The 16,799-nt window shown below is 47.8% G+C and overlaps 1 protein-coding gene across 9 annotated transcripts in view; it reads left to right on the top strand.

Moving 5' to 3' along the window:
* FRMD4A (FERM domain containing 4A) overlaps positions 1–16,799 on the top strand; it is a 358,272-nt gene that overhangs the window by 214,642 nt on the left and 126,831 nt on the right. For all 9 annotated transcript variants that reach the window (XM_032107903.1, XM_032107901.1, XM_032107904.1 and 6 more), the window contains one exon: positions 16,594–16,659. In XM_032107903.1, coding sequence (XP_031963794.1) covers positions 16,594–16,659 — 66 coding nt within the window. The remainder of the gene's footprint in view (positions 1–16,593; positions 16,660–16,799) is intronic.

The raw sequence follows: 16,799 nt of genomic DNA on the forward strand, positions 1-16,799 counted from the left end.
CACGCCCCCTCCCTCCATTTACCTCAAACGGAGAGAAATGTGGGCAGCAGCTGCTTTCCCTGTCCTTCCCAAAAATGAAAAACCCAACCCCAAACCCTTGAATTGGGTGGGCGAGTAAAGGAGCGGAGCGCGGCGGCTGGGGGAAGGAGACGGTGTGTGTGGGGGGAGAGAAGCCGGTGCTGTGATTCCTTCCCCCCTTCCCAAGCAATCTGGCTGCCTGTCCCCACTGACTGCCAAGATGGACTGCTCCTTCCCTTCCCAAATGGCTGCAGCAAGTTTAATGCAGAGCCGGGGGCTTCGCTAAGGGGAAAGCCCCCGGCTTGTTTTTCCTTTCCCCTGTGCACCTTTTCCTGAGTCGGGAATAGAAAAGTTGCTCCAGATTCAGGGCTAGAAAAGACAAATGTATAGCTCTGCTTCCAAACTGTGCCTGTATGGGAGTGCATCTGCAGACAGGCTCCGCGTAAGGAGGGCTCTTGGCCGCATTGTTACCCGCTGGCTGCTGGGGAGGGCAGGAGAAAAGTTGTTTCAAACCTCTCTATATAATTTCCAGGAGAGACAATTGTTTCTAATAATAGCCCTGGCAGCGGTTTAGCAACACAGCACACACAGATCCGGAGCGATCTAGCGAATCTCTCCCAGGCAAGTCAGGTCGCAGGGAAAGCTGAACTCCCAGCTTGTCGGTGTGGTTTGGGATTTTAAAACCTTGTCCTGAACAAAAACCCCGGCACCGCTCGCCCTTTCCGCCGGCGAAGGGGGTGTGGTGCCTGTGCCGGCGCGCTGCACTTCATGGGCTCGGCTGAACCGGGCTTTCCCCGTGCCTCGGGTATCGGGAGAGGTTGAATCCTGGCTCTGCCCAGCGCCAGCTGGATATCGGGGTGTCTCGGACCCGGTTCCCTCTAGATTGGTCCCCAGGGTCTGATCCCCCACCCATGCGTGGAGGGGACTGTTACCGGCGTGGGCGTCTGTGCCGCCTTCCCTGCCCAGAACCGCCTGCCAGGCACCAGAGAAATCCCGGTGGAGCTAAACCCATCAGGCTGATCCCCTTCTCCTTTGGGTGATGGCAGAGGGCCTGCAGGAGGGCTCCTGCCTGCACGCTCACTTGGACCGCGATGCTGACCCTGCCCAGGCGATGGTGCACCAGCTCGGCTTAGAGGCTCAGAGCTGCTTGGCTCGACCTCCCCGGCACAGGTTACAGGTAGTCTGTTCTCTTCCAAGCATTAATATTTGGAAGGTGGTTTTAAGCATCGGTGCCAGGCAGGTATGTGCAACATTCTGCAGGAGGGCGAGCTGCTTGTGCGGTGGTTTCTGCAGCCCAGCTGTGCTGCTGAGCAAGGGGGCTGTGGCAGAAGCCATGAGGAGGTAAAGATTTTTTACTTCTTGGTAAAAGAGGGAATATTTTGAAGGGTCTTCAGCTCAGTACCACCTTGTGCTGCTGCTAACATCAGCTGTATCCCTCAGAGGACCAAAAAGGTTGAAGGAGTTGGTGTTGCTCATCCATCACACTGTGTGATCAGTTCCCACAGAAGGGAGAAGTGCACCAGTGGGGCATAGCACATGGATTTATGCAGGTCTCAAATAAACATTTTGTTCTTAGGTGAATTTTTGTTTTAAACAACAGGCTAAAAATATGGGATCTCTGCTGTTATTTGGGCATAGATGCACCAATGAGCCACTCACAACCCTTTTGGGCAAGCTACTCATGTCTCCTGGCAGATTATTTCTGGTGGTCCTGTTGTTGCATGTCTGAACTGGTTATTGCATTAAAAATGCACCTTGATATTTGATGATACCTGTGGTCACAGCATTGGGTTGCTTAGGGCCATAGAGCAATGCAGCATCACTTGATGCAGAGAGAGATCCTGTCAAACTCTTTAGCCAGATCAAGAGCTTCAGCTAGTGCACTGGTTGTTGTTAAGAGGGACAAAAGACTGGGGAAGACTTCCCAAGTCCTGGAGTCTAGTCCCACACATCCCAGGTAATTACAGTGGTACATAACCCCTTTGTTGCTACTGTTATGGTGTGAATAGTAGCAGAAGGCTTGATCAGTTTTGAATACAGCTTAACAGACAGCAAAGGCAAAGTAAAATTGCATGTATGGCTGAGGGAGGAAACACTGTATTAGGGAGGATCGGAAAGGGGCTGGGGAGTCACTTAAGTCTCAAACTGCAATCTGTTAGGACTGTGAAGGAAGGGTCATGCACTGCAAGAGGGATGATACACGGAGAAGGTATTAAGGAGTCTGTTGATCCAGCATTAACCAAATTTGGGGTCAGGGCTTAGTGGTGTCCCCTGAAGATGTGCAAAGGCACTGTATGACCCACTTCTTGTGAGCTGGATCGCTGGGACAAGCAAAGGCTGCTGTCACGCACAGCACCATGCTTATGCTCAGCTCTCAAGAAACATGGTGTCTTTTACTCAAAACACTCTGGGTTTGAGGAAATCAGGGTTCCTTGTTCTCTGAGCTGCACCCAAAATCTCCATCTAGGTGGGAGCCGTCCCACAAATGTCCCGTCTCTTGGAAAGCTGGGAGGACGCAGTGCTATGGGATCAGTTGTAAGAGCAGGTAACAGTGGCTCCCCAGGGTCCCCATGCTTCCTCGCAGGATGACGTGCACAACTGGCTTCCAAGGTCACTCAGCAATGCCAATGTCCAGTCATCCTTGATGGCTTGCTCCTTCCAGCAGCTGGAGGAGAGAATTGCCCTGCAGCCCAGTGCAAGCAGAGCATGGCAGCCCAGCAGGCAGCAAGGTCTGAAAAGGTTAAGCTCTGATGGAATTGCTTACAAGCCTCCACCAGCTCCAAATCCCAGGTTGTCCCAGACTCTCTCAGGTTCCCTAAGCCAGCAATGCATTGCCCAGCATGGCCTCAGGGACTACTGCAACTAAAAACATCCACTGATATTTTTTCTGCTTCCAGACTCATAGGAACTTAATCCCTAGCCCTTCTGTAAATCTCAGCATGTGCCACGTGCCTAGAAAGCCACAATTTTGTGGGGCTGCACAATGAGTTAGAGCCCCATCTTCTTTTCCGGGGATGAACCTTGTTAAGGACCAAAAATGACTTTGATTGTTTTTCTCTCTGATCTGACACTGAGAAGGGATCCCAGACAGATATTTGATCAGTTCTGAGCTTCTGTGAGCACTTTCATGTTGATGAATCAGAAGCATACAAGTTTTGATCCTGTATCCTCTGCTCCAAGTCACCTTTGCTCTCCACCTACTCACGAGTCAATGTCAGCCTGAAGGTTTACTCCTTGCCTGTGTTTCACTCTAGTAGGCTGCCTGCCAAAAAAAGTAGAAGACCCTGATGTACCTCCCCTTCCCAGTGCATCTCTGCATCATGGCTGTGTGACACTCCTCTGAGGCCGCAAGCCTGGTGCCAGATACCCTGGGTGCGTCTCTGTGGGGTGAGGTAGGGCTTCAGCCCTTGCCCAGCCTTAAAGTGCAGAGGAGGCCAGAGGAGCTGGGACCATCTGATTTCCAGTGCCACCAACAATGTTCTTGCTTACAACTCACTTTGCTCCTTTCCTAATGGATAGACAATACTTCTGCTGTTGTCCTGAGCTTCTCTGTGACATTTTCACGTTGTGTGGAACAGTTGCTGCTTCCTTACCCTCAAGAAAAGATCACTAGTGGGTAGCTAAATGCTCTTTTCACCCTCTGCCTGCACTGGTGGGATGAGGTGGGATTTAGTGTAGTAATCTTTGGGAAAAATCATTGAGACAGAAAAAAAGGTAGGTAAATTGACTTTTTTTTACTTAAATTCACTGTAAAAAGGTCCAATGAAAATCTCCTAGAAAGCTGCAAACCAAAAAGAAGTTGATATTCCTATTTTGGCTAGAGAAATCCTTTTTATGTACACTTCTATGCGTAGCGCCTAACATTTTGACAATGGCTGTTGAGCTTGCCAACCCACTAGGCTCAGGCTCTAGTGTTTAGATTATTTATTTATTTTTCTTCTTAGAAGTCCCCAGATCTCCCAATCAAAATAAACCCACCCTTGTTTGGGTTTCCCAGCCGTGTGGGACTGAACGTGGCTGCAGCTGTACCACACACGCTGTAAGCGCTGCTGGCATCCTGTCCTTCCCAGCTGAATTATTTCACACAGGGAAGTGCTTTGCAGATAGTGAAGCAGCCACAGGCTGACCCTGGGTTTACGCAGGACAAGCAGGGGATGGAAAGCTGCTGCATCAAGTGAGCAGCTTGGAAAGGCAGCACAGAATCTGAAGCTGAAATGTGGTGCCTGTCCTGGAGAGGGGAGTGTGGATAGAGTTCTTTCCACATTTAAACATGGTTTTGTCCTTGCTGTGCATGGGGAGTATCTCTCCTGGCTACCCCCACCCAGGGTTTTGTGAAGACACCCATCATCCCAACACGTGGCTGCCACGTGTGTGCTCACACACTCATTTCCTGGTGAAATGGGGCATGCAAGGGGACAGGGATGATTTAGGGGATGTGTAATCAAACACAGTGCTTCCTTTGTGCACACACACACATCCTCCCCCAGAGTGGAAACGTGCTGGAAAATAAATTTGGGTGGTGACTACCACCATCTTCTGAAATTCTGAACTGCAAAATCCAAAAGAAAAAAAGTTCTGTCTGAAGTGGTCTGGGCTCCCTGGGATGCTTTGCATCCCAGCTGGGGTGGTTATGCAGTCATTGAAGGTGGCACCTGGGCTTGTGCTGCAGGAGGTGGTGGGAACTGGGGAAAGAGACTTGTTCCTCATCGAGACCAGGGAGAACTGCAGGGAAGCACCGATTCTACTTTGCCTTTGTGTTACACCATGGAATGTGCCTTCTGAAATGTTCTGGGAGTGTTGATAGCAATTCTGAGGGAAATCTGCAAATCCAACGATGCTGGGCTGTGTCCTCACTTTCTCAGTCCCCTCTCACAGGCACAGCTGATTGTGTCCATGGCAGAAGGCTGCTACAAGATGAGTACTGAGTCCATTGAATCCTGGGAGCTTGGGGCTCGGGGGTTTCCGATCCAGCCGCTGAGTTTGCAGACATTGCATCAGGCTGTTCCCTCTTCTCTTCCCATCCTTAACTCTTCTGCATTGATTCTTCATAGTACTAAAGAGCTGCTGAGTTTAGTTCCAGAAGGGAACATCCTTCCCTGGCTCTTAAAAAGCAGAGGCATATAGTAAAAAACAGGTTTGTATTGAGGTGTTTGTTCCAGGTCTCTCCTATGCAGAGGTTACAGACTGTCCATATTTAGTATGTCGTGAGATGTCTGGATGCAGAGATGACCTGGTCTTGCTGCACCAACAGCCAAAGAATTCTCAGTGCAGGTATACAGGTGATACAAGATCCTGGCATCAGTCAGGCAATGAATGGGGGTGTAAAAGCATAGGCTGTGTCCTGAAAGTTGTTTTCCCTTCTTGAGCCCAGAGTGGGGCTAGTCTGAGCTCTGGTCCTCACCAGACACACAAGTGTTCAGCATCAGGAGCTGTCAGGACCAGAGAAGGCAGGTTGGACCTGTTCCTGCCCCTCATGCAGGGTGTGCAGGCAGAGCCCATGGGAGATGTCCCCAGCTCTGCCCCGCTCAGCACTGGATGTGCTCGGGAACAAAGTGGGAGCATCGAGGATCAAACCAGACTTCTGCAAGCAGGACTGGTTTCTGAAAACCTCTGCATCTCTGAGGATGAGTCAGGTGCTTGTCATCCAAATGTGCTCTGCATCTCACCCCATCCTGCCTGTGAAACCCAGCTGGGGGATGATGCCCACCCTGCACTGACCCAGTCAGCTGCTGCCGCTCAGGCAGAACTGCTGGCGGCCGCCCAGCCTGGGCACAGCCACAGCCCTGGCTCTCGACATCAAATGTGTGTCAAACCTGCTGATTAGCAGTGGCTGGAAACAACCCGGTGACACATTTCCCCACTGGAAGCATATCAGTTCTTGGAGTGTTATTCAAAACAAGAAGGAAAAAACCAAAACAAACCCAACAGCTCTGTGCACAGATTAACATTTTGCTTTTTTCCCCCCCCCCCCCGACATCTGGAATGACTTTTGTAAGTGTGTTTTCTATTATGTGTTATATATAACACTGCTCAGTGCTCTCTATTGACTCTCTCTGTTACAGTACCTGAGTGATGCACTGCCCAGTGACTTGGCTCCATTGATCAGGGCCACCACCACTCACACCTCCCAATGCTTAATGATACAGTAGGTACAAAACACTCAATGACCACTGAAAGGACACTTCGAGCCATAAATCTTAATTTGTCCTTTAAAAATATTTCACACATGCTATCACTTCCCCTGCCTTGGGTCACTTTGGTCATCTTCCTATGAACTCACATTGATTTTTTTTTTCTCCAGCAAATCACATTGGTTTCAACAGCAAATAAATTGTCCTGTTTTCTTCTGTAACTAAACGAAACCTCCTGCAAATGTGTTCCCAGAAGACTTGAATGCTCTCATATAATTACACCCTGCGTGCATGCACAAACAAGTGATATCTGGGACATTTTGCTGCAAGTATGCCACGTTCTAAGCGTGAAACTGTACAAAAATCTAAAATTTTATGTGAGTTTACAAGGAATTTAAAAAGTCAGGTGTAGGAGAGATTAACAGACATGCTAACATCTTTGGGAATAATAATAATAATAATAATGATGATAATCTATTGCTATGTACTTTATTGCCACACGGTCATTATCCTATGATGACTCATTGTGCTTGCTGCAGAATGTAGTAGGGAATGAACCAGAAGGTGACCAGGAGCCCCTGCAAAGAAGTTGAAGTGACTCATAAAAGGCTTCTAAGTCTGTCATTGGTAAAGGATTTCCCTTGTAGATAATTTAGATCCTTTTCCCTTAGATTGTGCTGTGTCCTTTGTGCGTGGCAAACAGGATGAATACAGAGCTCTTCCAGGGGAAGCAAGACCCTTCCAAGGCATATCTTGGTTTTCTTGAAACACAGCTATGCTCAAAAGTTGATGAAGCACCTGTCCCAGGACCACTCTACTCATCCTTGTGCAAAGACACCAGAGATCCTTTATCGTCTTTCCCTCTGGGCCTCCAATTTTAGCTCGGCTGTTGGTATTTATTTCTTTGGGCTGCATTAGGGACTGGCAACCTAAATGATGGATCACAGCTCTTGTATGCAATGTGCAAACATGGGATGAAACTGCAAAACTTGCCTTAAAGGGATTATTATCCAGAAAATAAGTTCACCCTGGGGGAAATAAAAAAGAAAAGCTCACTAAATAAAGATGCTCACAGAGTTTGTCTGAGTTAGATCAGGAGGAGTTTATGTACTGGGCAAATTATTTTGGGTGTTAACTGGGAAGTTGGCAGCAAGGAAGATTGTCTACCTGTTGTCTTAATAACATAGGTATGAGGGGGACTATTTTCTGCAATGTTTTTTTCTTGTGATGGTGGCAGTTTTTCAGTCTTTGGGCATTAATTTGACATTCAGAGGAAGAGCATAGTCTGGATGAATAGTCCCAAAGTCTGTAAGGTGGGATGAAGCTGTGGGCTGCCCTTACCATTCCCCTTCCGCTTCCCATAGGATGCAATCCTTTGGCTGTAACATTTTCATATGGATCAAGTGGTTTCACCAGACCTAAAGATGCCCATAATGTGAACAGCTCATCATCTGCTCTGTAAGAAGCAATGAAACTCCAAGCAGGACTGCAGCTCTTCCTCTCTGACCAGGACTTGCTGCTGGCTCCAGGCAGGAGCTGATCTATCGGGTCTATGAGGCTGCGCAGGAAAGTGTGTCAGGAGAGCATGGAAGCCCCATCCCCTGACTCATTCAAAACTCAGCCACCTGACAATGCTGCCAGCAGGGAAGAGCCCCAGGCTGGCGGGAGGAGGAGTATCTGGGCTGCCTCATTTGCACAATTATTTATTTATTGTTTATTCCCTTCCCCATCACTGGGTGCAGCCAGCTTGCTGCACGTGCAGAAGGCCTGTAGGAGCAACACGGGGTTCCCAAGTGAAAGTGGAGGAGACAGTTAAAGAATCTCGGTCTGAAGCAAAGTTTTAACTGTTCTGGCGTGTTTTTGACCTAAAAATGCTGGCCCAAAGCAGGTGCCCATGTTGAACCACCTGCACAACTAACCAGCTGAGTCAAGGTTTATCAAAACACACTTCTGCTGTGTGCAGAAGGGGTTTCAAATCAGTAAGGTTTAAGACATCTGTGACCAGTGAATCCTTCAGACTAAAAATAATAAGTAATACTGAAGACTGTGTAACCTCCCTGTGGTCAGCCTCAGCTCCAGAGCTCAGAGGATGATCTGACCAACCATATCAAAGCTCCTACACTCTCCACTCCTGCCTTGTAAATAATGGGGATAATTCTTGGAAGCTGGTATATTTTTAAACTGGCAAATGGTTTATTTCCTTGCCAAGAAAGGGAAGGGAAAGAATTACAAGAGCAAAGGACTCAAACATAGTAAAAAGTGTTCATTGGGAATGCCTTCTCCTCCTGCCTCAACATCAGAAGGCAGGGAGGGTGCAAGAATTTCTTCCCTTTGTATTTGAAAAGATTTAGATCTGTATTATTTTCAAGGAAGAAAACAATACGTGACCTAAACCAGCACAGGCTCCATTCTAGTGAGGAAGCAGGTCTGTCCAGGAAAGGACTTTCTTATCTCAGGATATAACTGAAATCAGGCCTCGGAGGCCGGCCGCGCTCAAAGCGGTCATTTAGGCATCTGCGGGTAATGCCCTGCTCGGTTTAAAATGCAGTGTTGGAATTAGATTTCATTCTAACTACACAGCTCAAGCACCAGGTGTTTTGAGGTTTAGATGCGGCATTCCTGACTTTAAAGTTCGCCTGAGAGTTATTGCTTGATGTTGTAAATGGACTTAAGGACCGTAGGAGACAGTTTTTCGTTTCAGCCCTGATACAGTAAGCCACTTAAACACTTGCTTATGTCACACTGAAATAAAGGGGATTTATGGACACAGCTGTGGGCTTTGCTGAATCAGAGCATTTTTGCTGAGCACTGTTTAGGGGAAGAATGAAAAATAACCTGTGCAGATGTCCCTGGGTGATGCCACAGCCCGAGCAAGGCTGGAAAGCTCTGTGTGGAGGAAGTGAGGAGCCCCTGGGCAGGCCAGGAATTCTTTTGTCAGCTCCTAAGACAAAACAGGGAAGTCACCAGGTCACTCAGTCTGTAGCTGGCCTTAATTTTTGTCCCATCGCTCCCTGTCAGCATCCACACAATGGCTGGGTCGCGCCGTCCAAGTGGTGCTTCCGACAGGGTGACACTGTGGCTGACACTGTCCCACCTCCTTTCTCAAGCAGGACTCTTGCTTTCTAATTACTGAAGCTGTTCTCCTCTCTCCTGACAAACGAGTTTTTGCAGAAATGGTTGCATTACTTGATACAAGCCCTCTTAAACACGTCCCTGTGCAGATCCCCCATGTGATGGGTAACATCAAGCATCACTCTCTTCCTGCTGGATGGGAGAGGGTTTTAAGAGCTGTATCTTTAACAGTGGTTTTGAAAATTTTGCCTCTGTTCACTAATCCATTGGAAAGGACATTAATTTTTCAAGGAGTGGGGTAAAGAGGTGCGCAGGGAAAGCCAAAGGCCTCACACACAATATATTTCTCTGGTCCTATCAAACCTGTGGGAGGTGCTTCATCATTGTCAACTTCTGTTTTCTGGCCAGTCAGTCCAGCTCTGGACTATGCATGTGTTTCACAGAGCCTCAAAGCACTTCTGTAACAGGGAAACCCACACTGCTTTAGAAGGTGAAGTCTTGTTAGGCATCAGCCATTGGCTACTTCCCTTCGTATCACCATCGTCCGTATCTACAGCCTATCTCTTGGGCCTTTCTTCTCAGCTTCAAACCTACATCTGCCACAAAGTTCCCTTGAAATGGAATAATTAAAAGGTTGTTCCTGTTTGTTTGAATACATGACGTCATAGTTCTCTTACCAAAGTACTGCTAGAAGGTGACAAATGCCTGAGAATACAGCTGGCATACCCTTCCCAGGGAAAAAACAACTGGCTTACAGCTAACCTGTCCTGCTCCGGAGCACCAAATAGCCTTTCCCATAAGAAATAATAGCATGAACAAATTTGAATGAAAAAGCGTTGTCTAATGGGTTCCTACTTCTTCATACCTGATCCCTGGAAGTGTTTGAGTCCAGGCTGGATAGGGCTCCGAGCAACCTGATCTAGTGGGTGGCATCCCTGCCTGTGGCAGAGGGGGTGGAACTAGATGGTCTTTAAGGTCCCTTCCAACACAAATCATTCTGGGATTCTGTGATTCTATACTGGCTTATTTCAGAAAGCTCAGCTCATGTTTGGTGCTGTGTTGTTGACCTTGACAGACAGGACAGGCTACACAGACCTCTGCTTACAAGACAGGAGTCTTGGGTCAAAATAAAATCTTTTTTCTCCCTCTTGAAAAAAATAATAACAACACAAACTATTTATCTAGGAAAGACTCGTGGAAATAAATAGTGGAAATGAGGACTGTATTGAGACAGTGAAACAATAGTTTCACCTGTCTCCCATCCTCAGAGCTTTGAGCCAGTGAGGCACAGGTGCCTCAGATATTGCCCATTTTAGTGAAAAGGAAGAGCAGGGGAAGTGAGTGCGTGTGAGGGCTTTGGACTTGGACCAGAGGATGGCATGAGCAGTGCTCCAGACCATGCTCAGAGGATGGCATGACCACTGCTCACCAGTGCAGGGCAGTGGGCAAGCGCCATGGCTGGGACAGATGAACCAGATTTGCACCAACAATTATCCTCCTCCTCTTCATTACATATTTTTCCCATTGAGTCACACCTAAAGGACCAGATTTAAGCATTGGAACAGGCTTTCCAGGGAAGCCCTGGAAGTGTTTGAAAAACAAGTAAGTGTGTCACTTCACAATATGGTTTAGTGGGCATGGTGGTGTTTGGTTGAAGGCTGGGCTTGATGTTCTTGGAAGTCTTTCCAACCTTAATGATTCTGTGACACTCTGACTGCAAAAACAAGCGAGTCCCAAGGGCAGAGCTCAGCCAGCGCTGCTCCTCACCGAGGGCAAAGTCATCTGTGGCCATGTCCCCTCTCCCAGGTCCCCATCAAGGGTCAACCCCGAGGCTCAGCTCAGACATTCCAAGAACTGTCTCACAGCCATCCTCATCCCAGCCACCATCAGTAACATTTATTAGATCCAGATGCAGACCAGCAACAGGGAGGATGGTCTGCAAACACATGGCATAAAAAGAAAGATAGTCCATTCCTCCAGGGTCTTGAAGCGTGTGTGTAGGACAGGAGATGGCAGATGGATGCAGGTACATGAAGAGCCAGTGCTGGTCAGTGCGACAGGCAGCTGCTTGCCAGACTGGCCCCAGTTCAGCAAAGTGAAGTGCTGCCACATGCACAAAGCTGTGCAGACATCAAAAACACGCTGCTTTTCCCCCCTCCCTCTCTCGACAAGCTTAGGAGTTGCCAGGATGAGAAGGTGGTAAGAAGTGGTCAAGTGGGAGCAGGGTGTTTATTCCAAGAGTTTACTGCAATCAGTGGGCTGTCATCTCTCCCTACCGCCTTTCAGCAGCTCTGTCCAAACAGTGGACAGAGTGACACAGATTTTTGTGGATTCAGCACAGTAATTGCCTCCCATACAGGCAGTGAGCGTTTAGGAAAGATTCTGCCTCCAATTATAATTTCTGATGTGATTCAAGGAAGAACACGCTGTATTCTTCTTTATTCCTGCAGTCACCGGCTAAAGAAACGTGCCATGGATATTTATAGAACTGACATTGTAAATAGCATTTGCATTTGGTGCCTTTGAGTTATTTAGTGTGACGGTACTTTCACCAGGAGGGACTTTTCATTTTGAAAGGGAAAGGTTCTCTTTGGAGCCATTTTCTCCCATCTCCTTGGCTGTTTGTGTTGGATGGAGCAGTTCTGTGGGCAGTTGTGATAATTTAGTGACAAAGTGACGGCTGTACAGGGATTAGCTGAGTGTGGTGAGGGTTTTGGGGCTGTGTCACAGACAGTTTATAGGATTCTCCGAGACAATGTTTGAGTTACAGTGAAGATGAATAGAGAGGAGGGCAGTCATCAGAGCAGTTCATGGCACAAAGCAAAACAACCGCCAGCCTGCCTTCCCTAGGAAACCCATTGTGTAAATATTTGGGTAGGAACCTCCAAAGGAGATTTAAAGTCTTGTGATAAAGGTAACTAAAATGTCCTTTCCTTGAGAAAAACAGCTGCGATTCAGAAGATCCCATGAGTAACCACAAGACAGATTTCCTCTCTGTAGCATCTCTGTATTAGAGTAAATGAGTGTATATGGCAGGACTTGCTGTCTCTGATGGACCTCAAAACATTTTGCAAAGGTCAGGATCAGTTTTTCCATCCTCAAGGTGCAGAAGCCAAGGAGCAGAGAAAGAATGAATGCCCTGTGTATGATCAGCCCTCCTGCAGACTAATCCAGCTCCTCAGCCACACAAACACATTGCTCCTGGTCTTCACGTGCCTTACAAGCAGTATTTGTGTTTGGGTATTGATTATATATTATCCCTAGTCTTTACACACTCATGTGTATAAATGACAGAGCTTTTTAAAAGCATTCGTGCTCAGTTCTTCAAGCACTTGGGGGGTCATGCTGCATGTGCAGGCACTAAAAGAAGTGGCAGATTTTCAGAAAAAAATGTGACTTACTGAGATGTTTGGGGGGAAGAAAATGTGTTCTGCATTTTGGTGCATAATTTCCATCTGAGCTTGTGTTAAGTCTGGCCCATGAGATGCTCGTGGCCCATATTCACACCCAGCGCGTGCAGCTCACTGCCATATGGATGAACTGTTAGCACTCAGGAGTGTGTAACACAGTCCCACCTCTTCACATGTCTTGAGAAGCCTTGGAAATAGGAGGGATTGGTGTGGATACAGCATCCTGGCAGCGCTGCAGCTGAGTGAGCAGCAGGAATAACCATGGAACTCAACTAGGAACTCTCACCTCACTTGAAATGTCTGAGTGTTCTCTCTGTTTTGAGCATCAAGGGCATCTTAACTGTTAGGCTGAACTTGGCTTTTTAATTTCTGGAGGTAGGGGAGAGGGATCTTGCCTTTCAGAAGGAAAGTGGAGGACTGTGTTGGTACAGGAAATCTCACTGAGCTCACTGTGAAAACCAGGACTTGATTAGGACTGAACTCCCCTGTTTCCCTGCCACATCAAGTGTCCTCCTCTTCTGACAGGAAGTCTTCTTAACCATTGTTTCTTGTCCCTGTGCTGGGATTTTGCTTTTTCAAGGTGAAGGGAAAGCTATGCCTTTGTGCCTCTTAGTTCAAGTTCCTCTTTGCTTAGTTGTCCCCATCCTTCTCTGGGTATGAGCCTTGGGAAAGGAGAACATGTGGTCTCCCTCCATCCAAACTCTGGCACTCTTCAGCTCATCTTGGTGACCTCCTGCTCCCATCCGTAGGGCTTTGGTGTTGATTTCCTTTCTCTGATTGCACAGGGAAGCAGAAAGCATTCCCTGACTCGTTTCCCAGGAGCCAGCAACAGCCCCATGCACGGCAGTGCAGCAGACAGTGCAGAGCAGCCAATTTGCAGTGTCAGAGGCAGCGTCTTTTACCAAGACTGTGCTAAATCAGGGCCTTCTCGCTGTGCTTTGAAATGCTCCTGTTTCTTGCTCTGACAAACTAGCAGAGTTTGTATTGATCCGACAATGCAAAAAAGCACATAATGTGGGCTTCAGACACCTGGCGGAATAATAAAGCAGAAAGAAGGGAGGGCAGGACCATCATATTTTAGCTTATATCGAATAGGAAGCCTGTCTCTACCTTCTTTTCTTTTCTCTTGGAGAGCACTGTGCATTTCTAAGAGAAATGAAAAGCCTCATGGCTGGGGGAAGGAAATGCTTCCAACCTGTGGACCTGCTGAGCTTCAAGGGATGTTCATGAAATGCCTTTCAATTAGTCAACCACCATGTGCTGCATTTCAGAGCATTGCTTTATTCAGATATTTATTCATGTTCCCAGCTGTTTGCATTTGGGATTTCTTTTAGCAGTGAAAGCACTAAGGGGTTATGAAACTCTGGGCTGGAAAAGCATGGAGAGCTAAAGAAGCTCCGCACAGAAAGCAAGTGCTTTGCTGAAACATTAAAACACAAAGTCAGACATCTCAGAAAATGTTCCCTCTTCCCCCTTTCACCTTCTTTTATTCATATTTCAACTTTGTTATAGCAAACGGAGCATAACACACGAAAGCTGGACTGTGTTCCCATCCCTGCCATCACCACAACAAACTCATTGCTTTATCTCTTGCCTTGGGTAAAGTCATATTAAAGCTGGAATATAAGTGCACATTCTCCATCTTGGAGATGCAGTGGATATGTGGCAGTAAGAGGATGAGGGAGATGTCAAAGCACAGCTCAGGCACTCAGAATTTTATCTGCCGGGGAAGCCCAGTGAAGGAAGCTTGCAGTTCCTTGTGCCTGCATGAACATGATCCACACAACTCTTGTTCCAAGCAGGAGAAACCATTGCAAAGCCCTTCTGTGAGCCTCTGGCGTAGCTTTACAGCTGAGCTGAAAGCTGTTTAACAGTGAAAAATCTCACTCACCAAGTAATACACCTTAGGAGAAACCATATTTTGCATAACATTTCTTACTGGAGGAAATATTCGTAAGACAATTTACTGCCATGGCAGTAACTGGCTGACATTTATGAGAAGCCTTGTTTCACAAGGCTTTCCTTTGGCTGCAATGCCAGGGCTCCAGTTGTGCTGATGGAAGAAGAGAGGGAAAGCAATGTTATTTGGCATGCAGGATACTCAGAGACGTGCTGATGTGAATAACAAAAAGGGGTAAAATCTGCATGAATCACATGGGATTGTACCTTCCACAATTGTAAATTGTGCATAAGTTGAAGGGAAAAGCTCATTTTGACTAAAGTTTTCTCATAATACACTCTGCATCTTGCATGGCCAGCTTGAGGTTCAATAGAGTTGTTGAAACATTTGAATGTTTGCTTTGTGGACGGGGCTGGGAGCAGGGTAAGACTCACTCCGACCCGACCCTAAGGGAGAGATGGATGTGGAACAGAGATGTCAAGAGGGAGGACAGAAGCACCCAGAAAAGGCTGATGGGCTCCTGTGCTGAGAGACAGCAGGATGAGGATGATACTGCTGGAGACGGCTGAGGTTGCAGATCCCGTGGCAATGGCCACACGTCTGGATTCTTGAATGGGCAAAGTTGATGGAGGAGCATCCACCACTGCCTCCCAGACGCCAGCACATCCAGCCCCATCAGCCACAGGAGCACCCGATTTTTAACCCACAGAGCTGAAGCAGAAAGCTGAACTGTCCTCAGTTAACCCCCCAAGCACACTTCTCCCCACTCTCTGCAAGGCAGCTTTGCATCAGGGGCTCAGCTCAGCTAGCACTGGTGGGAAGAGGTGATGGATAAGGGCACTAATGCCCAGGATGCTGCGGCACTCATGTCTTCAGCAGTCTGTGACCCCCCTGCCAGGATCCTGTGGACCCTCTGCTCCCTTTTGGTGATGCTTTAGGACTCATCATGGCAAGCAACATTATTCAATTGAGCTGGGGATCCATGCAAAGCACAGGAAGGTGCCTTTGTGGGGGTGGGTGGGTCCCTGGTGGTCTAAGCAGAGCTGTGAGACTATGCTGGGTCTGTGCCAACATGGGTCGAGGTGTGCGTGAGTGTTGTAGGGCAAGCCCACACTGGGGGGGGTGCCTGTGTGCTGCCTAAGTCGTGCTGAGAAAGGGATTTCCAAGAGCCAAAGAGGCTTAAGGCGGCGCATATCCCATTAACAGATAGTGGGATTGTGCCTATGCCTGAAGGGCTTTGTGGGACTAAGCTGAGATCTGTAACTCTGCAAAGCGAAGTTGCTCCTCACTCACAGTGCTCTCTGCAAGAAAGGGCTTAATGCACTGCAAAGGGCTTCTCTCATATCATAGCTCATTTATTTCTTAGGGCCTCAATTGATGGACCTTGGAAATCTCATATAAATCTTGTATATGTAATAGTTTCATTGATATCATTTGCTAACTGTTGTAATAAACTGTGCTGGTATGGAAGCACCTTTGGACCAGTACAATGGTCACAAGTGGCTCCTGTGGTACATCTTAAATAGTATGCTCCAAGTAGGACAAGCCCATTTCAGGATTCAGGGCAAAGCAAACACCTGAGGCCACTCCAGGGAACACCATCAGCACGGCCCAGGGAGGAGCCTGGCTCCTCAGTACCTGTGGCATGGCTGGATCACTGCTGTTGAGGGGCTTGGGGAAACTTGCCTGGATGTCTCCTCTGCCAGCTAAGCCAGCTGCAGAGCTGGAGGCTTCAATATGAAATGTCAGGACTTCTGTGCTGCAATCCATCCCGTGCCCCCATTGTACATACTGGAGCAACCTCCTCCTGGCAGCTGCATCCAAGCAGGCACCAGACGCCGCTCCCTGACAGCTACCAGGGTGGCTGTTCTTTTTCTCCTTCCAGCCTTTTCTTTACCCTGGTGCCAAAAGATGGGGGACTAATTTAAAAAGAAATAAGTAAACACAAACCAAAAGGACTGCATCAAATGAAAGCCTCTAACTTGTGCTGGGGGATACCAGCAGCCATGTGCTGAGCTGGAACACCAAGCACCCTGACACACATTCCTCTTCTCTCTTGCAGATGACGGAGGGTCGCAGATGCCAAGTGCACCTTCTTGATGACAGGAAGCTGGAGCTCCTTGTTCAGGTAGGAACTGCATGTTTCATCATTTGATAGTTTGCTACAGCCACAGGTTTTCACAAGCGTAGGGAGAGAAAAGGGTTTTCAGCTGATTTTCTCAGCAGCTTCACACCGTGACTGCCTGCAGAGCTCAGGGAAGCTTCAGT

Source organism: Corvus moneduloides, chromosome 4 (assembly GCF_009650955.1).
Source record: "Corvus moneduloides isolate bCorMon1 chromosome 4, bCorMon1.pri, whole genome shotgun sequence".
Classification (NCBI taxonomy): domain Eukaryota; kingdom Metazoa; phylum Chordata; class Aves; order Passeriformes; family Corvidae; genus Corvus; species Corvus moneduloides.